The following is a 21,212-nucleotide window of genomic DNA, read 5'->3' as shown; positions in this document are numbered from 1 at the left end:
TTTTATACTACCTTCTTAGAAGATTTAGCTCCCTCTGCTCCCTACCCCTCTGAACCAAACTGCTTTCCTCGTCTGCTTCTGCTTTATTCTTCATCTTCAGAGTGAACTTTGCTCCAAAGATTCAGAAGCGAAAGCTGCTAGTCGGAGCTGCACAACTGAGAGAACAGTTCCAGAGGTAAGATGGCGGCTGTGCTTTGGTTTGTTTTTTTCCCGTTTGTGATCCATTCATTCTACTGTACGCATAGGCCTCTAACAATCTATTCTGGAACGTGAACATCCAGGACACATGTGTATCCTTGTCATTCATGCAAATTGCATCCTTGTCTGTTGTCTCTCTTTTTTTTGTGTTTCTTCCTTGCCATGTTTTAGTGTATATTGTGTAGCATAAAAGCTAAAATCTCTTCTTTGTACTACAAGAATATTTTGATCTTATTCTACATTCTTGCAGGAGCTCTCTCTCTTCCTGTCGAAGGGTTTCACCAGTAATGGCGAAAAAGATGAAGGGGATCTTCAAAGGACTGAAGATAATCTCTCAAATGTTCGGTAATACTCCCATCTAGATTGTTTCTGCATTTTTTTTCCATTACCTGACTTGAGTTTCTGTGTATTGGCTACTAGCCTACTACAGTCTACATCCAGATTCTAAAAACTATAAAAGTAAAATGCATAAAAAAGCAGCACCAAGCCACCAACCAACTCAAAAGCATTCGGCGAAAGCACAAGTGTACCTGACCAGACACCTGCTCTTTTGCAGTGCACAAGGAGCACGAGATGGAGATCGGGTACCCTAAGGATGTGAAGCATGTGGCACACATAGGTCTGGGCACCAGTGACACATCCCCAAGCTGGGTAAGAATGTGTGTGTGTTTTTCATACAGTTCTTCAACTGATGGCGATGTGTGTGTGTGTGTTTTTAAAAAAATTTAGACGGCTGAATTCAAGGGGACAGATGATTCATCAGCAGGCTCTGTGAGGAGCACGGCTGCGCAGTCACGGCAGACTTCTTGGGCCTCTGCAGGTGATTCTTTTCACCTCTCTGCTCATAATCATACAGGCAGCACGAGTAATCGTCTGCGCTTATGATTAGGGGGGGGGGGCTGAATCTTCTCGTCCTATTTCATAATGATTATTAGTGGCAGGCAGACCACTACGCGCAGATCCTTCCCGAGCTGAATGTACTAAAATTTTCAATTCGTCGCGCAGACTTTGAGCAGCCAAGAAGCATGCTAGTGCCCATCGAGATCTTCCAGGACAACGACAGGCCCGGCATGCCGAGGGGGCCGAGGAAGGCGAAGAAGAGGAAGACGAAGGCGAAGAAGAAGAACAGGGCGTCGTCGCCGGCCTCGTCCGCGAGGTCGTCTTCCTCGAGGTCCAGAGCCTCGTTTGCCACGGCGTACGACGCCTTCTGCGAGTCCCGGAGAGGGTTCCGGGTCGCCTGACCGGCCCGGCGCGCCGCGCGGCGGGACGGACAGAAACACAGCCATGCGTGCGTGCGTGAATGCAGATCGATCGCCACGCCATGCCTGTCAAAATGTCACTGTACATGCTTTGGGTCGTTTAGGGAGGCAGCTTTGGTTTGGAATTGTTTGATTCTTTGCTCTCTCTCTCTCTCTCTATCTCTCTCTCAGAATCTTTGCAGTAAGGTATAGCTGGATTAATGCAAAGGGAAGTGACTCTCAAGTTCATGTCAACAATGCGCTTGTCTGTCTGTCTGTCGCCGATTATTAAATGTCTCATTAGCCGTAGACTGGCTGACCAGATCATGAGGACCCTCTAGAGCTTCGCATTTGTTTTTGAAGCACGTTTGCAGCCACGCACAGACAGCTTCTTCTTCTTCTTCTTCATCTTCCAGGATTTCTTCTTCTTTCCCCCCTTTTGTGTTGAGATACACAACTGTCAGGGACTACTAGTTGACATGGCTATGGCTATGTTCTGAGTACCGCCATCGATTGAGCCGTGCGCATGCATGAGAGGCCAGCGGCCAGCCAGCAGCCAGGCCCTACGAAGCGGTGTTTGCACGCCATGGCAGACGTGCCGTCGACAAACAAACATGATTGATATGCCGTGATGGCGTGATGCATTGCATCATGTCTTCAACACTTGGCTCAAGTGGTGGTGGTCTGAAGAGTTGGTCACAAAATCATCAGAAAAAATGCTTAATTCTCTGTGATGCTGCAGCTGCACTTGTGTTTCCCCTGAAGATGGGGGAAGCATAACCTCAGCACCAAGGCCAAGAACCCTATGCCATGCCATGCCACCATACAGCCTGCAGTGCAGGGACGACGGCACAGAATGACAGAAGAACCTTGCATGCATGGACATCCACGAACCACAAGCCACAAGGGATGCGTATTCCAGCGGCATGCAATTGGCGGCTACGCCTCGGCCAAGACGGGAAGGCGAGCGAGGTGCCAATGTGCCATATGCTTTGGAAGCACAGCGCAACATGGCCATGGAAAGCAAGGAACCCTACACCTTGTAAAGCCCCCCACAGGTCCCAGCCCATTGTGACACACCTACAAATACGCAGCAATCGCAAGCCCCGTGCTTCTTGAACCTCCTCCACTCCAGCACGTACAAGAGCTCTCGCCAAAGCCTAAATTTAGCTACGACCCGCGTAGCTTCTCACGTACTCACCACCCATGGCGAAGCCAAGTAGCTACGGTCTTGCGCTTCTTGCTTGCGCCGCCGTCGCCGCTGCGGTCGCCGGCGGAACGCAGTTCACGGTCGGCGGCGCCAATGGCTGGAGCGTGCCCGCCGCCGGCGCGGAGCCCTTCAATGCTTGGGCGGAGAGGACGAGGTTTCAGATCGGAGACGCCCTAGGTAATTGGCTTACAATTTACATGCGTGTGCGCGCGCGCGAAACACCGCGACGCACGCGCCTTGCGTTAGTGATGCAATTGGTGGTGTACTGGTTTAGTGTTTGCTCGTGCCTCTGCCCGTAGTGTTCGTGTACCCCAAGGACCAAGACGCGGTGCTGCTGGTGGAGCCGGCGGGCTACAACGCGTGCAACACGTCGTCGTACGTGAGGAAGTTCGACGACGGCGACACCGTGGTCGCGCTCGACAGCGCCGGCCCGCTCTTCTTCATCAGTGGCGTCGAGGCCAACTGCCGCGCCGACGAGAAGCTCATCGTCATGGTCCTCGCCGCCCGCAGCAACGGCACCGGCGCGCCGGCTCCGAGCACGGCGCCCCCGCCTCCGGCTCCCGCCAGCTCCGCGCCGCCCACGCCGGCGTCGCCCGCTCCTAAGGGCGCCCCCCCGACCACGGCGGCGTCGCCTCCGCCGCCCTCGGCCTCTGCTCCCGCAACGACACCGGCCACGCCGCCGCCCGCCGCGTCGGCGGCGCCCCCTGCTCCGAGGGCGTCGTCAACCCCGCCGCCTCCATCTGCCCCGGCCGGTGCCCCGCCGGCGCCCGCGGCAAGCTCTCCGGCTCCGAGCGCACATGGGGCGACGGATAACTCCACGGGCACGCCGTCGTCGCCTCCCGCCGGCTCCTCCAAGGACAAGAACGGCGCCGCCTTCACGGTGGCCACAGGTTTGGCCAGCTCGTTCGGAACCTGCATCCTTGGCTACGCCATGCTTGCTCTCTGAAGTGAAGTGGGCCGCCGTGGAAGACTCCAGTAAATATGTGTGTGTTTACGTGTAATTTAATTGAGACATGCGATTTGTGCATGTTATTGCTAGATCTTGCATTCGTTTTCCGCCGGATGAATAAGAAATCAACCATTCGTTATTCCTGAGATCCGGTTGGTTAACACTTAGTATGGGCTCGTTTGGTTGGTGCCTGGGCAGGGGATGCTGGCCAGGAGCCCAGGAGGTCCATCTAGCTTCAGACTCGGTTCCTTGATCGAGTCCGGGAACATATACAGCATTCTCCATTTTGTTCCTGACTTTCTTATTAATTAACTTTCTATGTTCCATCTTTTGACAAAATGACACATCAAGCAAATGAATTAGGAGATCAATTATGTGCCATCGAACTCATTGAATATAACACGCCTCTCTGCCTCGAGGCAGGATAACGCTCTCAGTATTGCGAGATGGTTTCTTATAGACCTATGATCTAGAATCATAGGTTTTTCTTGAATCCCATGCCGTCTATGTTGTCTAAACAGTGCTGGGTGGAAGGTCTTTTGTGGGAGATTTCGCTAATATCTGATGGATTCTAATATACTCACCTTTGATAGTTTGATCCTAGATCTTTTCCTTAATAATATAACACTTGATGTCAATTTACTTGATAGCCCCACTTGACTTATTGTAGGAGTAAAATACTAATGGCTCATTGTCATAGTATATTTTCACTTGTCTATCTATGTTATCAACCACTCTTTACCCAAATCGCCTATCCAGTTGCCTCGTATGTTGCCACAAACTCAACATGCATTATCGATGATGCAACAATTATCTATTTGGAACTCTTCCAAGAAATAGCCTCCCAACAAGTATGAAGATATATCCATAAGTGGATTTCAATGTATCAACATAACCCGCCTAGTCGGCGTCTGAATACCCGACTATCTTAAGGGAACTAGATCTTCTATATGTAACCAGGAAGCCTTTTGTTCCTTGCAAATATCTAAGAGCCTTCTTAAATACTTTCTAGTGCTATATGCCTCGATTAATTTATTATCTGACAAGCATCCCAATTGTAAATGCGAAGTCACGACGAGTACAAATTTAAGCATATATAATGCTTCCAATAACTCAAACATATGGTATCGACTTCATTTGATCTTCCTCATAGTGATTCTCGGGACATTGATCATTCCAAAACTTATCACCCTTGAATATTCACATAAGCGAGAGCCTACATGTGTGCATACCAGTTAACATGGGAAACCGTGCGACGGTCGTTGGGGAGGTCAACATATAAAGTAGGGGGCTAGATGTATAACAATCTCTCAAGTTGCCATATGCATATGTTGTGCACATCATTGATTGTAGCACCTACATGAGTAATACACATCTGGCTACATGAAACTGATCAATAACATGAAGTGATAATACACATCTGGCAACTACTAAGGCCACTATGATGTATCTAGGGCACGATAATATTTTTCTAGCTAGTTTCTATTCACAAACTATGAGTTGTTTGGATTTCTGAATATGTGAGGAGCTCAAATATATGGGTCATGAGTTGTTTTTTTCTATTTTGGGTTTATTGTTCATAGGATTTTGTTTGTTCTAGCATTCAACCACATGTTGTTTTTCTTGCGCCCATTTTGTTGTGTAGTTTTTTGATGTCATGTGCTGTCAGATTGATTTGCAAGTTTTCACCATTTTCGTGTTTGGGAACACGAATAAAGCTCACTTGTTTTAGGTGTTTGGGGGGTCTTAGATCTGTTGAGGTCTAAAAATTCTTACATAACTATTAAGCCCACTAGGATGCATCTTGGGTGAGATAACATTTCTCTAATGAGTTTTAGCTCACAAACACCGGGTTTTTGGATTTTCTACACCCATGAGAAGCTCAAATACTTGCGGTCATTTGTTTTTTTTTGTAATTTTGGGGTTATTATTCCTAGGCCTTTTGTTTGTTTCGACACTGAGGTATATGTTGCTTTCTTGGGTCTATTTTCTAGTGTAGATTTTTAACGCCCCATGCTCTCGAACCGATTCTCACGTTAACACCATTTTTGGTGAGTAATATCTCACATCTATCAAGTATTTTAGGGGTTCTAGAACTATCGAGTACTAGATATTAAGGCCACAAGGATGTATCTAGGGCAAAATAATATTTTTCCAACTAGTTTATGCCCATAAACAACGAGTTCTTTAGATTTTCTTAACCTATAAGAAGCTCAAATATGCAGGGTCATGTTTTTTTTGCTATTTTAGGTTTATTACAGGGACTTGCTAGAGCTTGAGAGTAAAAAATGTGTGGAGTTGTGTAGATGAGATTGTCATCTCTGTCATTGTGCCCTTTGGTGAAGTCACTGCCGCAAGATGTAGCTGTGTCGTCGCAGCGTCGTGGCCACGACCAAGGGAGGCAGGTGCCACTGAAGCGCCGTTGCCGCAACAGGATTGTCATGTTGCCATTGTCGGCGCGCCCTCTCTCTCTCCCCCGCCTTGTTGCTCTATTTCCAAGCAACACACGAGCCGAGGTCGACCTTTACTCACCAGGCGAGACGACTAACTCATGACTGGTGTCCTCTTACAAAAGTCTTATGTGTAAGCGTGCAAGTGAGCCTTCTAATATTTTATATCATGATCCAATTGTAGATCACATTTAACATTTAAACTGCTACCATTAGCTCACGTAGCTTTATAAAAAAAACTGACAAATTACGGTTACATTTACTGTTAGATCAAGTACAGAAGACTTATTTGCAAGATTGCATAAGGCTTACTTGAATCACCGTCGTTCTCCTTTGCGGTCTTCTAGTTCCCTCCTTCACCACCTTCTTTAGTATTGTTTCTAAATATAGTTTAAAAAATTTAAACACTATCACATACACACGCAGACGAAACAAGCCATCGCCTTTTTGTCCGTTTGGCCGTTTGGGGAAGCATCAATTCCAATGGCAACGCCAACGGCAATACTCCATGGGGTTAGCACACGATGACACACGCACGCACGCAGCGAAAGCTGAAGCTGCAGCACGTGGTACAGAGCATCGTTCGAGGTGGCGACCTGTCACCTGACCGACCACCCAAAGCAAGGTACCCCGATCTTGGGGCAGCACAGCTGCACAGGCAGGTGCAGTGCAGTCGCAGAGAGGACTACACGCGCCGTTTGCCTACAAATATTTAAGCTCCAGCCCCAAGACATCACATCACATATCCGTTGTGGCAGCAGCCTTCGTGCAGGCATGGCGAGCTCATCTTGTGCACTGCTGGGTCTGGCCTGCTTCGTGCTCCTGGCGGCGGCAGCCGGCGCCACGCAGTACAAGGTCGGCGGCGACAATGGCTGGGCCGTGCCGGACGCCACCGCCGAGTCGTTCAACACCTGGGCGGAGAAGACCAGCTTCCAGATCGGCGACAGCCTCTGTGGGTCACTCACTCACTCACTCACCCGCATTCGCGTCTGGGCATTTACATGCTGCGCGCGCGTCCTCTCCTCAGGCCGGTCTCACTCACTCTCAGCTCCGTCCTCCTCCTGACCCTTTTCGTGCAGTGTTCGTGTACCCCAAGGACAAGGACTCGGTGCTGCTGGTGGAGCCGGCCGACTACAACGCCTGCAACACCTCCTCCTACGACAAGCAGTTCGACGACGGCAGCACGTCCGTGGCGCTGGACCGCGCCGGCGCCTTCTTCTTCATCAGCGGCGTCGAGGCCAACTGCCGCGCCAACGAGAAGCTCATCGTCATGGTCGCCGGCGCGGGCGCGCCGGCGCCGGCCCCGGACCGGCAGGGCTCCGGCTCTTCCTCCTCCCCGTCGACGTCCGCGCCGGTACCCTCCAAGGGTGGCGGCGCCCCGGTGCCGCCGTCCTCGCCTAAGGCCCCCGCCGCCAAGAACTCCACGGCCAAGGGCGCGCCTCCCGCCGCCGGCACCGACAGGAACGGCGCTGGTGCTGGACTCGCCGTGGCAGGCCTCGTCGCCTCGGTTGCAGGATGCGTCGCCCACGCCATGCTTGCTCTCTGAAACCGAAAACTGCTGGATGCAGTGCAGTCGCCGTGTAGTGTAACAAACCGTGTGGGATTGTGAACAGAGTGTATCTTTCGTGTTCGTTGCGATTCAGCGGGAAAAAACAAATTTAATTGAATGCTCGACTGCAATGTGATCATGGCGCTAACTGCATTGGATTGCCAGATTGTTTGGATAAAGCGATACTGGACTGATCGGAATCGGCTGCTGCAACCCGCAAACAGGCAATGCAAACTGCAACGACCGATCATTGCGTAGCTGAGATGAAAATGCAAGGGATTTTCCGAGAGAGAACATCATCTATACCATGGTGGTTGTCAGATGGAACTATAGTCACATCCTCTGTTAAAAAAAACTCATCACATTGATGCAATGCAATGCCTACATAATTATTCATTAATTAATAATTACAAAGGCCATAGGAATATTGCTGTCATGATATGTGGAACAAATTCAGTGTTGCTATTGCTAGAGAAAACCAAGCAACAAATAAAACACTGGATCACACTTTCTCTAGACTTTCAAAGGCACTAAACGCTAATGATCACTAGTCACAATTATGACAATTGGAGAGACTCGGATAATGTAAAATATGATATTTTGTAACCCTTAAAACATTTAATAATGTTTGAATAACATCATGGATAGTCATGTTAGGATAACACGAGTCTAGAAATAGTAGGGATAAAAGGGTAGTCGATAGGATTGTGTGTAAGCACATTGTTGACGCCTTTTCGGAGCGCCAAATACTCAAGAAGAACCGGCGGCGGTGCTCTCTGGTCAGGCGCGGACGGTCCGCGGCCTGGGGCCGGACGGTCCGCGACCTGGCGCAGGGGCTAGGTTTTCCTGCCTGACGTCCGGACGATCCGCGCCCTGGGGCCGGACGGTCCGCGCGTGTGCAGGGGCGGCGGAAGATCGCCGGCGGCGCCTGGATCTCGCTCCCGTGAGGGACCCCGTCGGGGAGGAGAGATCCTAGGGATTGTCTAGGCTCGGGCCGGCCGACCTAGACTCCTCTAATCGACGTAGAGTCGAGGAGAGGCGGAGAATTTGGGGATCGAGAGGCTAAACTAGAACTAGACTAGAACTACTCCTAATTGTACTGGAAATAAATGCGAATAGAAGTTGTATTGATTCGATTGTTGATTACAAATCGGCCGTAGACCTCTCTTTTTATAGAGGAGGGGGGTTGGACCCTTTACACGACTGGATTCCGAGCTAATCCCGCAAATTTAGCCAACAAACATAGCACAAAACTCGGAACCCTAAACTGCTCTGCGCATGCGCGGACCGTCCGGCCCACAGGCGCGGACTGTCCGGACCGCGGACCGTCCGGCCTCAGGGCCGGACCGTCCGCCGGCTCAATTTGTGGTTCAACATATGCCCCCCTGCCTTTTGGTGGAGCTGAGCAAACCAAAAGCAACTAACTCGATGTGATTACATCGGTTCTCTTAGGCATCTTGCCACATACTAGGATGGTACTGTTTGAGGAAACGCCCATTCAAAGCCTTAGGCAAGTCCTTGCCTTGTAATGTTTGTAGTAAATAGGTGTTGCCAGACATCACCTGTTTTACTTTATAAGGACCTTCCCAGCTTGGTGACCATTTCCCGAACTTCCGGTCTTTATTCCTTAGAGGCAAAATGGTCTTCCACACCAGGTCCCCTACTTGAAATGATTTTGCTTTGACCTTCTTGTTGTAGGCTCTGGCTACCATGATCTTGTCCTTTTCTATTGCTCCCAAAGCTATCATCCTCTTGTCGGTCACCTCATCAATATTATCAATCATTGAATCATAATAATCAGTAGCAGTTAGATCATTTTGTCTGGCGAACCTGACAGCATTCAAACTTATTTCCACAGACAACACTGCTTCATGCCCATAGACAAGCTCAAAAGGAGACACTTTAGTAGCCCTATGTTTAGATATCCTATGAGCCCATAAAGCTTCAGACAAAATCTTATGCCAATGTTTAGGATTATCAGATATCTTCTTTTTTATCAAATTAATCAATGTCCTATTACTAGACTCGGCCTGTCCATTGGCCTGAGCATAATATGGAGACGAATTAAGCAGCTTAATTCTGTATAATTCAGCAAATTCACGTACCTCCTTTGACATAAAAGAAGTACCTTGATCTGTAGTCAAGGTCTGGGGAATGCCGAATCTATGAATAATATGCTCAGTTATGAACTCAATTACCTCCTTGTGCGTCATGTTCTTTAGAGCAACGGCTTCAGTCCATTTGGTGAAATAGTCAGTGGCAACTAACACAAACCGATGCCCCTTTGATGATGAAGGATGAATTTCTCCAATAAAGTCTAATCCCCATCCTCTGAATGGCCAAGGCTTGATGATAGGATGTAATTCGGCTGCAGGGACCAACTGTAGGTCGCAAAATTTTTGACACACTTGGCACCCCTTGTAGTACTTGAAACAATCAGCTGTCATACTAGGCCAATAAAAACCAGACCTTCGCAACAACCACTTCATCTTTGGAGCTGATTGATGGGTACCACAAATTCCTTCATGTACTTCGGCCATGGCTAATATAGCATCATCTGGGCCCAAGCACTTAAGCAGGATATCATTAACCGTTCGGCGGTAAAGTTCATCACTCATCAACACATACTTGAAAGCTGTTCGCCGAATGTTCTTATCTGTCCTGATATTGGGATTTTGCAAATAATTAAGTATAGGTGTCCTCCAATCACTTGTATCGGCTTCATTGTCAGCCGAATCGATTAAGAGAACCCTTCTGGTAACCTCGGACGGTCCGGCGTCAACACGCGGACGGTCCGCGACCTGGGAATTTGGCTCTGCACTGGTTATCAGATTTTCAGTTTTGTGAAATTTCCCTCTCTTTATCCGATAACCCGATGCATCTTGTGCCAAGTTGTTAGCTCTATGATTCTCAACTCTAGAGATATGCTGAATACTGAATTCATCAAAAGAATGGATTATGCTCCAACATTTCTCAAGATAACTATTTAGAGTACCATCAAGACATTGATATTCTTCTAACACTTGTTGGACAACCAGCTGAGAATCACCAAATACCTTCACATGTTTTACTCCCATACCATTTAACAGTTCTAAACCGAATAGGAGGGCCTCATATTCAGCTTGATTATTAGTGCAATACGTTTTCAATCGGCTAGAGAAGTCAAAGGAGACATTACTTGGTGAAACAAGCACAATGCCAATTCCTTGCCCTTCATTGCAAGCCGATCCATCAAAATATAAAGTCCAAGGAGTAATAGTGAGGTATGACATGTCTAGTTCATGAATATCATTAACCCGATGTTCTACAATGAAATCCGCTATGACTTGGCCTTTCATAGATTTCAATGGTTCATAGGCCAAGTCATATTCTATGAGTGCATAAGCCCACTTACCAATTCTACCACTCATAATTGGGTTATGCAACATGTATTTGATCACATCGGCTTGACCAGAAACAGTGCAATGACTAGACAGTAAATAACATCTACATTTGGTGCATGCAAAAAACAAGCATAAGCATAACTTTTCAATAAAAGTGTACCTTGTCTCAGCATCCACCAACCTTCGGCTTAGATATGTCACCACATGCTCCTTTCCTTCAGTTTCTTGTGTCAGAACAGCCCCAATGACCTTATCCTCAGCTGCAATGTATAATCGGAATGGTACTCCTGCTCGTGGTGCTTTTAATACGGGAGCCGAAGATAAGTATTTTTTGATGAGATCAAATGCTTCCTGCTGCTCTGCCCCCCAAGCGAATTCGGCATCATTCTTAAGCCGAAGAATAGGGGTGAACGCGTCAATCTTCCCGGCTAGGTTAGAAATAAACCTTCGCAAATAATTCACCTTGCCGAGAAACCTCTGTACCTCGACCTTGCAGGTCGGAGGTCCTACATTCCGAATAGACTTGATTCGGTCAGGGTCTATCTCTATACCATGTTCATGTATGACAAATCCTAAAAACTTACCAGCCGACACTCCAAAAGCACATTTACGTGGGTTCATTTTCAAACCATACTGACGCATTTTATCAAAGGCTTTGCGCAAATCAGCTATATGAGAACTAAACTCAGCCGATTTGACTACAATATCATCAATGTAAACTTCCACAGTGTTTCCTAACAATTCATGGAAGATCAAATTCATAGCTCCCTGATAAGTAGCACCAGCATTTTTCAGACCAAATGTCATGACAACCCACTCAAATAAACCAATGAAGCCTGGACATATAAAGGCCGTTTTAGACGCATCTTCTTTGGCCATGAAAATCTGATTTATATCCGGCATTACCATCAAGGAAGCTAATAATTCTATTTCCTGATGCATTATTGATTAATGTATCGGCTATGGGCATGGGATATTCGTCTTTAGGAGTTGCTCTATTTAAATTGCGAAAATCAATGCATACTCTAAGTTTACCTGACTCCTTCTTCTCCACCGGCACAATATTGGAGACCCATTCTGCGTATCTGCAAGGTCTGATAAAATCAGCTTCTAGCAGCCGGTGGATTTCGTCCTTGATGCGTGGGAGAAGATCTGGACGAAATGTTCTAGCTCTTTGCTTGAAAGGTCTGAAACCAGATTTAATAGGCAGCCGATGCTCTACGATCTCTCGGCTCAATCCAGGCATCTCAGTGTAATTCCAAGCAAAGCAATCTGAATATTCCTTCAATAGACCGATCATCTCATCTCTAGGATCGGTCTCCAGGGTCTTGTTTACAAAAGTCGGCCTTGGAGTTTTACCATCCCCTATGTCAATCTCCTCCAAAGGATCGACCGATGTAAACCCCTGTCCTAGTTTATCAAGATCTCTAAATTCCTCTATCATGTTCCCCACAAAAGAATTAGAAGATCTTTGTGTGATGGCGGAATTTCCGGTCTCGGGGACCGGATTGTCCGTAATACTGTCCTTTTGCTGTGATATATGTTCGGTCTCAAAATCCGAACCCTTTTGTGGAAGACCAGACCATCCGGCCTTGGCGGCCGAACTGTCCGTGACCAAAGACTCATGAACTTTGTGTGTATTCATCATTTAGCTTTATTTAGGATTTAGCCGATTCTCCATCGGCTCTAGCATTACAGGAATGAAACCTTTCTTATCTATACTTATGAATTGATAATCAGAAAAGTCTACTCCTGTGAGACATGTAGCAGTCTCATAAGTCCAGAGTACAGGGGCATCGGCCACAGCGATGCAGGCCGATACATCAGCATGTACTTGTTCTATGTCATCGCCTACCCATTGTATCAGCATTTGATGTAATGTAGAAGGTATACATTGATTGGCGTGAATCCAATCCCTGCCTAGGATTAAACTGTAATTTCCTTCTACATCAGCGACGAAGAATGCAGCAGCAAGGGTCTTAGTCCCGATGGTTAATTCAACGAACGTGACTCCCCTGGCTTTGATCGAACTATCAGTTCCAACACCGCTGAGGGTCATGTTGGTCTTGACAAGTTCATCATCTTGTTTACCTAATTTTCTGTATAATGAATAAGGCATTAGATTTACAGCCGCCCCTCCATCTACCAACATCTTAGCAATCGGTATCCCATCAATGTGGCCGCGCACGAAGAGCGGCTTTAAATGATTTACCGATTCTTTTGGTTTAGTAAAGGCGGCTTCTTTAGGACCAAAATCAAACTGGGCAACAAAAGGTTCATTGTCGCCGATAATAGTACAATCGGCAGAAAATGTAATAATATTTACATCCATACCTGGGCGTTCTGGAGAAGCCTCGTAGTCGACCAGGTCTTCTCCCAGCAGGTCGTCCTCCTCCATTGATGTTGTCGTGTCGTTGGAGGCCTCCTGGTGAACGGCGGACGGTCCGCGCACGGAGGCCGGACGGTCCGCGCCTGGTGCAGGTTGTCCAGACGCTTCCTGGTGAAAGCCGGACGGTCCGTGCGCAGGGGCCGGACGGTCCGCGCCTGGTGCAGATTGTCCAGACGCTTCCTGGTGAGGGACGGACGGTCCGCGCGCAGAGGCCGGACGGTCCGCGCCTGGTGCGGGTTGACTTTCTATTTCCGTGGCCGTTTGTTTTTTCTCGACGGCCTTTGGTCTCCATTTCTTTTGCGGTGGCGGGTATAGTGGATGTGTGTCATTAAATGTCTTTTCCGCCTCCTTTTTCTGGCTCTCCTTTGCTCTTAGGCGCTGTAATTTTCTCTTTTGGGATCGTGTCAATCCCGCTGGACACCATCGAGGCTTGGAGTATTTTGGATCGGCTGTTTTGATGGTAGCCGTATCCTTTTCGGTTGTGTTGGCCGATTCGCCGAAAATCATCGGCCCTTTATTATCTTCTTGTATGACAACATCTGCAGTGCCTATTTTGATGATGTCCTTTTTTGTTGTTTTTTGAGTTGCTGCAGGCATATGCCCCCCTGCCGGATTGGTCGGCCTGGAAGGCCGAGTAGTCCGGCAATCCTGTTGGGTTTGTGCCTGGTGACCGGATTGAGCAGTGCTCAATCGGTCTTGTACTGGTGGCGTCAACCTGTCAAAAACAGATGTTTGGGGTGCCCCCCAGGCGGGGTACTGTGGCATCCCAAATGGATATGGTGGCATGCTCCACATTTGATTTGGGTCATATGGCGGAGGTAAATATGTGTATGGATATGGCATAGGTGGATATGGAGGTGGAGGTGTCCATGCAGGTACGTTAGGTCTCGCTTGTACAGTATGACCTTTCATTTCTTCCGATTGGTGGGGTGGTCCAATCGGCCTGACCTGACGCTGCTCATGAATGGGTGAGCGGGGTCGCTTTGCTGGCCGGTCACTGGGGCCGGCCTTCTTTTTTACGTATTTAGACAATAATTGATCAAAAGTTGGGCCGGCTTTAACCAACTGACCAGCTGCTTTGAATGTATTTGTTTTCCACGTACCTATCTCTGGTCGTCGTGGTTTGAAAGTACGTGGACGTTGTGAATCCTGAGTACGGCCGGACCGTCCGCCGGAGCTCTCCGGACCGTCCGGTGGGGTCCCGGACCGTCCGCGCCTACGTGTCGGACCGTCCGGGATACGCAGTACGGGCTCCTGCATCTGTCTCCCTGTCTGCGCTTGCCCCCCAGTACTGGAGGCTGTGATGGTCACCTTTAGGGTCTCCCCTCCATCGGGAGTCTTCTCGGCCACCACTTTTCTGCAAGAAACTTTACGATCCCCATCGGCCTCTTTAGCATTGCCGATGATTATCTCTTTGCCTTTGTCTTTATCGGCTGTGTTTGGCCGAACTAGGACTTTCTTGCCCTCGAAGTCAATCATGTTCATCGGAAAGGGCTCTGTATCCACCTGCATTTCCTGAAATTTCAATCGTCCTTCGTTAATGGCCGATTGAATCTGTCGACGGAATACATTACAATCATTAGTGGCATGAGAAAATGAGTTATGCCACTTGCAATATGCACGACGTTTTAGCTCGTCGGCGGATGGAACAGTGTGATTTATTTTAATGTTGCCATTTTTAAGTAATTCATCAAATATTCTATCACACTTACCAACATTAAATGTAAACTTAACCTCCTCTTGCCGTTTCTTTTGAACCGGCTGTAAGGAGGCACAAGCCGAAGATTTGGCCTGCTTTGGCCAAACCATTTCAGCAGCATACACCTCTGCTGATTCGTCTTCTGAGCTACTTTGGTCGCATTCTACTACATGTACGTTGTGACGAATTGTTTTAGCAGTTTCTTTGCTTCGGCTTTCACAAGCCAAAGCTCTCTGGTGTAATTGTGCTAGTGTAAAGAATTGGATGCCTTCTAATCTTTCTTTTAAATAATATCGCAGACCATTAAAGGCTAATCCTACTAGCTGTTTCTCTGCTAAATGAATTTGAAAGCATCGGTTTCTTGTATCTCGGAATCTCCGGATGTAATCATTAACCGATTCATCTTTTGTTTGTCGCAACGACACTAAATCTACCAAATCCAACTCATAGTCACCGGAGAAAAAATGATCATGAAATTTTTGTTCTAAATCCCCCCATGATGAAATGGAATTAGGAGGTAAAGTGGCATACCATGCGAACGCGGTTCCTGTTAGCGATAATGAAAATAAACGTACGCGAAATGCCTCTGTGTCGGCCAATTCTTCCAATTGTGCTAAGAACTGGCCTATATGTTCGCGTGTGTTTTTTCCTTGATCACCCGAAAACTTTGCGAATTCGGGTATCCTGGTTTCCTGTGGGTATGGGTGGTGATCAAATCGGCTGTCATAAGGTTTCCGATATGATTGCCCCCCAGGGACCATGCTTACTCCGAGCTTATCTCGGAACGCCCCGGCTATTTCTTCCCTTACTATATCAATGGCAGCCGGTGCGAGACCACCGGCTCTCTGGTCAAACATAGGTGGGGTTGGCTGGATATTAGCATGCTGTCTTTCCCCCCATTGGTTTGAGTTACGTGGTGCATTTTCATTTGCCCTATATGGGTCATAGGTTTGATCGTTTCTTTCCGGCCTCCTGGGTGGGGCCGGAAAGCTTTCCTGGGCTCTGGATCTTGAATTAATGGGTTGATGCATTGTATAGTGCGATGGGAAGTGTTGCTGGGACGGGCGAGGATTCAGGTAATAATCCTCCTCAAAAGACTCATGCGCGGGTTGTCCGGATATGTACCCGGACCGTCCGTGGTTATATGCGGACCGTCCGTCATTGTATGCGGTCCGTCCGACTGGGTAGTTTGGGTTCTGTGTCATATGTGGTGGCTCGGGCGCATATCTAGGTAACTCATTAAAAATAGGCCCGACTGTTGCTGGCCCGGATGGTCCGCGCTCACGTGCGGACGGTCCGGGCATGTGCAGATCGGCTGGTTTGCTGCCGATTTGCGGTTGATTAGGGTATGTGTCCATCGGCATCCCATAAAGGGGTTGTGACTGGTCGTGACAACCTGTAGCCGATGTGTTACACGCGTTATCTCCTAACTCAACCTCGTGCGAAGGAAAATTTACGGTACTAGATTTATCAAATGCACGTACTAGTCTCTTAAGATCGCTTTGCATACCCCCTATGATGTTCTGCATTTGTTCACGCTGATCTTCTACATAATTTCTAAGAGATTGCAGATCGTTGGTATTACTTACATTGGGGATATCTGGCGTGGGTTGGAGCGAAGCCGGATCCGTCGCCCGATGTCAGACGACCTTGTTGTTCCTGTCCACTTTGAAGTTGGCCAAGAACTTTGCTTTCGCCTCCTGGATCATCCGCTCCTTGTGCTCCTCAAACTGGAGCTGCTCGTCAACCGGCAAGGTTTCCCAAGTCGGCTCTATGATGTTGCTTGGAGAAATATCGGAGCTATCCCTTGAACCGGCCATTGAGGGCCGATTTGATAAGCTTAGATATGTTGTCCCCAGCGGAGTCGCCAAAAAGTATGTTGACGCCTTTTCGGAGCGCCAAATACTCAAGAAGAACCGGCGGCGGTGCTCTCTGGTCAGGCGCGGACGGTCCGCGGCCTGGGGCCGGACGGTCCGCGACCTGGCGCAGGGGCTAGGTTTTCCTGCCTGACGTCCGGACGATCCGCGCCCTGGGGCCGGACGGTCCGCGCGTGTGCAGGGGCGGCGGAAGATCGTCGGCGGCGCCTGGATCTCGCTCCCGGGAGGGACCCCGTCGGGGAGGAGAGATCCTAGGGGTTGTCTAGGCTCGGGCCGGCCGACCTAGACTCCTCTAATCGACGTAGAGTCGAGGAGAGGCGGAGAATTTGGGGATCGAGAGGCTAAACTAGAACTAGACTAGAACTACTCCTAATTGTACTGGAAATAAATGCGAATAGAAGTTGTATTGATTCGATTGTTGATTACAAATCGGCCGTAGACCTCTCTTTTTATAGAGGAGGGGGGCTGGACCCTTTACACGACTGGATTCCGAGCTAATCCCGCAAATTTAGCCAACAAACATAGCACAAAACTCGGAACCCTAAACTGCTCTGCGCATGCGCGGACCGTCCGGCCCACAGGCGCGGACTGTCCGGACCGCGGACCGTCCGGCCTCAGGGCCGGACCGTCCGCCGGCTCAATTTGTGGTTCAACACACATGTGCTTAGGTCTCGTTTGGTTCCTTTAGTTATCTGACTAAACTTTAGTTTAGTTACTAAAATATATTGTTTGGTTTCAATGACTAAACCTGATTAAAGAGCATTAATTATTGTGCATATTGACCGTAGCAACCTTAATTAATGCAGTCCCAAGTGCTCACGCCATGCCACCATGCATTAAAGAGAGAGAGGATAAGGAATGCAAATATCCATTTTTGGTGACTGGAGGACTAAACTTTAGTTGGAGGTCACATGTTTTTTAGGGTCTAAAAATGATTAAAGTTTAGTGACTCTAAACCAAACGGGGCCTTATGCTTGTGTGGTGGGATATAGTGTCCTACCGGTTCAACATACTATTTAGAAGTACATTTGAACATTATTAAATGTTTTACAGGCTATAATATAATATTTTAGAGTTAAGAGGGTCTTGTAATCCAGCAAAGAACATGTCTCTAGTAGCAAAGCTTGAATCATTCGGCAAAGAACATGTCTATTGTAGTAGACCACCTTAAAAGTCGTCTTAGAGGATAATTTAGATGGTTTTCAAACTTTTGGTAAAATAACTGAAATTATAAATGAGGACGTGAAATAGACCATCATCCCTAATTGATGACGTAAGTAGACTTTTTCCTGTCGAGAATCTCTCATTGATGGTCACCACTTAGAGCATCTCCAACAACGTGACCTATAAAAATGCCCTATAATTTGAAAATAAGTATATTTTATAGAATTTAGGGCATCAACAAAACACTCCGCTCCAACAGTAAAGCCTCAAATCTAGATTATAGGGCAGCCCACTACAGTGTAGTATATTTGAGTCACTTGAGAGGGTGCCCTATAGTTTTTTGATAAAAATTTATGAAATAGGGCACTGTTGGAGTAGTTTTTCCTGTGTAGAGCCCCATATTTCAATTTGAGGCACTAGTTTGAGGCATTGTTGGAGATGCTCTTAGGCACTTACCATGGTACGGTGCTTGTGTCTAGGAAAAAAAAGTTGTGTCTCCTGTTCGCGTGCTGTCACACCCGGTTTTAGAAGGCAAACCGAATGCGAACCATGTACGTGCCAGGATCAGTTATTCACGTACACAGCAGTTACATAACATGGACATCATCACACAGTGCTCAAAATAGTATTAAGAAGGGAAATAGTCGATTACATCATACGTCTGAGACGTCCATATAGTTCTTACAATAAATCAAAGTGCGGAAAAGAAACGTAGATAACCGCGGCCTTCACAGGCAGCCGACTGGGGGTTGCCGCTAACCCACACCTAGAACTCGTCGTAATCTTGGAACTCCTGGAAGTCTCCTTCCACAGCTTCATCTTCGACTGAGCAGTGGTTGCAATGCTGACAACCTGGGGATGGGGGGGTTTGGTGTGTAGAGCAAGGGTGAGTACACATCAACATACTCAGCAAGTATCCTGTTTGGCTGTAGTGGACTAGCTTTATGTGGGGATAAGTCAAGCAGTTGCTTTTAGTTGGTCAGATTATTACTTACTAGTAGAAAGCCAAGTTTTAGCATTAACCCAAGTTATTAACCCAAACGTACTCCTTTCCAAACGGAAAGAGCACCACTTACCAGCATCATAGTCATAACCAGAATCATCGATCTCATAACCACCTGTACCAAAGTATCTCTGATCAAGTACCACTAATCATTGGAGCTCCCTTGGCCGCTCATAACCGTGAGCACGGCTGATATATCAGTTTTCAAACACTCTGCAGAGGTTGTGCACTTTACCCACAAGCCGTGATTCCCATTCTGCCCGGAGATCATGACTCTCCATTGATCACTACCAAGGTGACCCAGCAGGGCATCACTACGTAGCCTTTACAAAGATTCCCCGGGGCTGTAGCCACCCGTTAGGTTTCCTAAATGCACCGCACTCCTCCCCAAGGGGCGAACCCAAACTTGGCAGAGCGAGCCGCATACACCGAGCCCCATTGACGGCACGACGGCTAAGTGAACTACACCCCGGATCCTCTAATTATTCAACTAAGGGCACCCCATTCTACCCTCATGGTTGCACTGTTTTCCCGGGCGGTCATCCATAGAACAGGTCCTTACGGAGAGGCACTCGAGAAACCGCTCGAGCCCCCTTGATGACCACAAGTACCACATCATAATAAGAGAAGGGAAAACAGCGTATCATAGATAATCTCATCATGTTCATTGATTAGAGTTTAAGCAATAGCATAAAGCTAAACAGTAATAATCCAACCCAGATAGGTAAACAAGGACATGGATAACAAAAGCTAGTCAATCCTTAGGCATAAATGTGTAAAGCGGGAGGTGAATTAAATAATGAATATGACATAGATAGGTCAAAGGACACTTGCCTCCACCAACCGACTGCTGCTCAGGGGCTTCTCCTGCGAGCTCCTCGGGCTATTCGACCGGATCGTTCTCTATGCGATTGCAAGCATACATACATTCATCCATTCAAATTGGGAAACAAACAGTACATCATACAAGGGAACAAATAAGGTGAATATGCATCAGGTATGACATTCGATATCGCACTCATTATGGTTAGAAAGAAACGGGAAAAGGTCTCGCGGGGGGGGGGGGGGGGTTAAAGCTTATGCACTAATGATTAGTTACAATTGGTTCTAACAAAAGAATTCAGTTATATGCACTAATGGAAACCTAGTCGTTTTTAGTTGATCAACATTGGACTGGATAAACAATTAATTGTATGAATAACTAGCATAACGAAATTCTAAATTAAGTTTCCTATTTCAATAATATGAACAATGATTAACCTACCTAAAATAAAATAAGTAACAGTAATGAAAGAAAATAAAATAAAAAAAAAGAAAAAAAAGGGGGGGGCGGTTGAACCGGCCTGGGGCAGGGGCGGGGGGCGGCCGAGCCGGCGGCGCGCAGGGGCGGCTGGGCAAGGGCGGCCAAACCGGCGGGGGGCGCGGGGCAGGGGGCGGCCGAGCCGGCCAGGGGGCGGCCGAGCTGGCGCGCAGGGGCGGCCGAGCCGGCCGGGGGCAGGGCAGGGCGCGCAGGGGCGGCGGGCGGTTGAGCCGGGGCCGGGGCGGCCGAGGCCGGGCGACCACAGGGGCGGCCGAGCCGGGCGGGCACGGGGCAGGGCGCGCGGGGGCGGCCGAGCCGGCCATGGCAGCCGAGCTGGGCGGCGGGCGGCCGAGCGGCGAGGGGAAAGGGGGAGGGGAGATGGGGGAGGGAGGAGAGGGGGAGGGGGACCTCACCGGGGACGGGGACGGGCGGCCGAGCGGCGGGGGTGGCGCTAGGGCAGGGGGCGGCGCTAGGGCAGGGGGCGGCAGTTGGGGTGGGGAAGAGAGAATGAGGGAGAGGGAGAGGGATTTTGGGGAAATTGGGGGAAAAGGAGGGGGCGGCTGGGCCAATGGGCCCAAAGGGGCGCGCGGGGGGAGGGGGGCGGCTGGGCCGGCCAGGGGCGGCCCACGGCGCGGGAGAGAGAAAAAGGGAGGGGAGAGAGAAAGAAAGAGAAAAGAAAGGAAAGGGTTTTTCTCCTTTTCGAAATCCGATCTTCCTAGATGAATGCACTTACATTTCTAAGCAATCAAAGAATGCATGGTTCGGCATGGTGCATCAAACAACATAAAGTAATTTAGGGTTTT

At 48.4% G+C, this 21,212-nt stretch overlaps 3 protein-coding genes across 3 annotated transcripts; all 3 read left to right on the top strand.

The window, feature by feature from the left end:
• The first annotated feature begins 593 nt into the window (after nt 1–593).
• LOC103654898 (CRIB domain-containing protein RIC10) lies at nt 594–1,874 on the top strand. The gene is made up of 3 exons (XM_020551964.1): nt 594–849; nt 928–1,018; nt 1,204–1,874. Exons 1-3 carry the CDS (start codon nt 772–774, stop codon nt 1,437–1,439), a joined length of 405 nt encoding a protein of 134 aa, XP_020407553.1. The 5' UTR covers nt 594–771; the 3' UTR covers nt 1,440–1,874.
• Nucleotides 1,875–2,575: 701 nt separating this feature from the next.
• LOC100384589 (early nodulin-like protein 9) lies at nt 2,576–3,924 on the top strand. Its single transcript, NM_001177094.1, has 2 exons — nt 2,576–2,823; nt 2,946–3,924. Exons 1-2 carry the CDS (start codon nt 2,643–2,645, stop codon nt 3,590–3,592), a joined length of 828 nt encoding a protein of 275 aa, NP_001170565.1. The 5' UTR covers nt 2,576–2,642; the 3' UTR covers nt 3,593–3,924.
• Nucleotides 3,925–6,576: 2,652 nt separating this feature from the next.
• On the top strand, nt 6,577–7,742 carry LOC103654897 (early nodulin-like protein 1). The gene is made up of 2 exons (XM_008681712.4): nt 6,577–6,997; nt 7,125–7,742. Exons 1-2 carry the CDS (start codon nt 6,820–6,822, stop codon nt 7,589–7,591), a joined length of 645 nt encoding a protein of 214 aa, XP_008679934.1. The 5' UTR covers nt 6,577–6,819; the 3' UTR covers nt 7,592–7,742.
• Nucleotides 7,743–21,212: the final 13,470 nt, after the last annotated feature.

Source organism: Zea mays, chromosome 4 (genome assembly GCF_902167145.1).
Source record: "Zea mays cultivar B73 chromosome 4, Zm-B73-REFERENCE-NAM-5.0, whole genome shotgun sequence".
In the NCBI taxonomy this organism is placed as follows: Eukaryota; Viridiplantae; Streptophyta; class Magnoliopsida; order Poales; family Poaceae; genus Zea; species Zea mays.
This window is presented reverse-complemented; position numbering and strand designations above follow the sequence as displayed.

Coding starts and splice junctions, on each gene's coding strand:
- LOC103654898 (XM_020551964.1), top strand. CDS start 772: ATGGAGATCGGGTACCCTAAGGATGTGAAGCATGTGGCACACATAGGT. Junction 850..927: donor GTGACACATCCCCAAGCTGG/GTAAGAATGTGT, acceptor AAAAAAATTTAG/ACGGCTGAATTCAAGGGGAC. Junction 1,019..1,203: donor GACTTCTTGGGCCTCTGCAG/GTGATTCTTTTC, acceptor TTCGTCGCGCAG/ACTTTGAGCAGCCAAGAAGC.
- LOC100384589 (NM_001177094.1), top strand. CDS start 2,643: ATGGCGAAGCCAAGTAGCTACGGTCTTGCGCTTCTTGCTTGCGCCGCC. Junction 2,824..2,945: donor TCAGATCGGAGACGCCCTAG/GTAATTGGCTTA, acceptor CTCTGCCCGTAG/TGTTCGTGTACCCCAAGGAC.
- LOC103654897 (XM_008681712.4), top strand. CDS start 6,820: ATGGCGAGCTCATCTTGTGCACTGCTGGGTCTGGCCTGCTTCGTGCTC. Junction 6,998..7,124: donor CCAGATCGGCGACAGCCTCT/GTGGGTCACTCA, acceptor CTTTTCGTGCAG/TGTTCGTGTACCCCAAGGAC.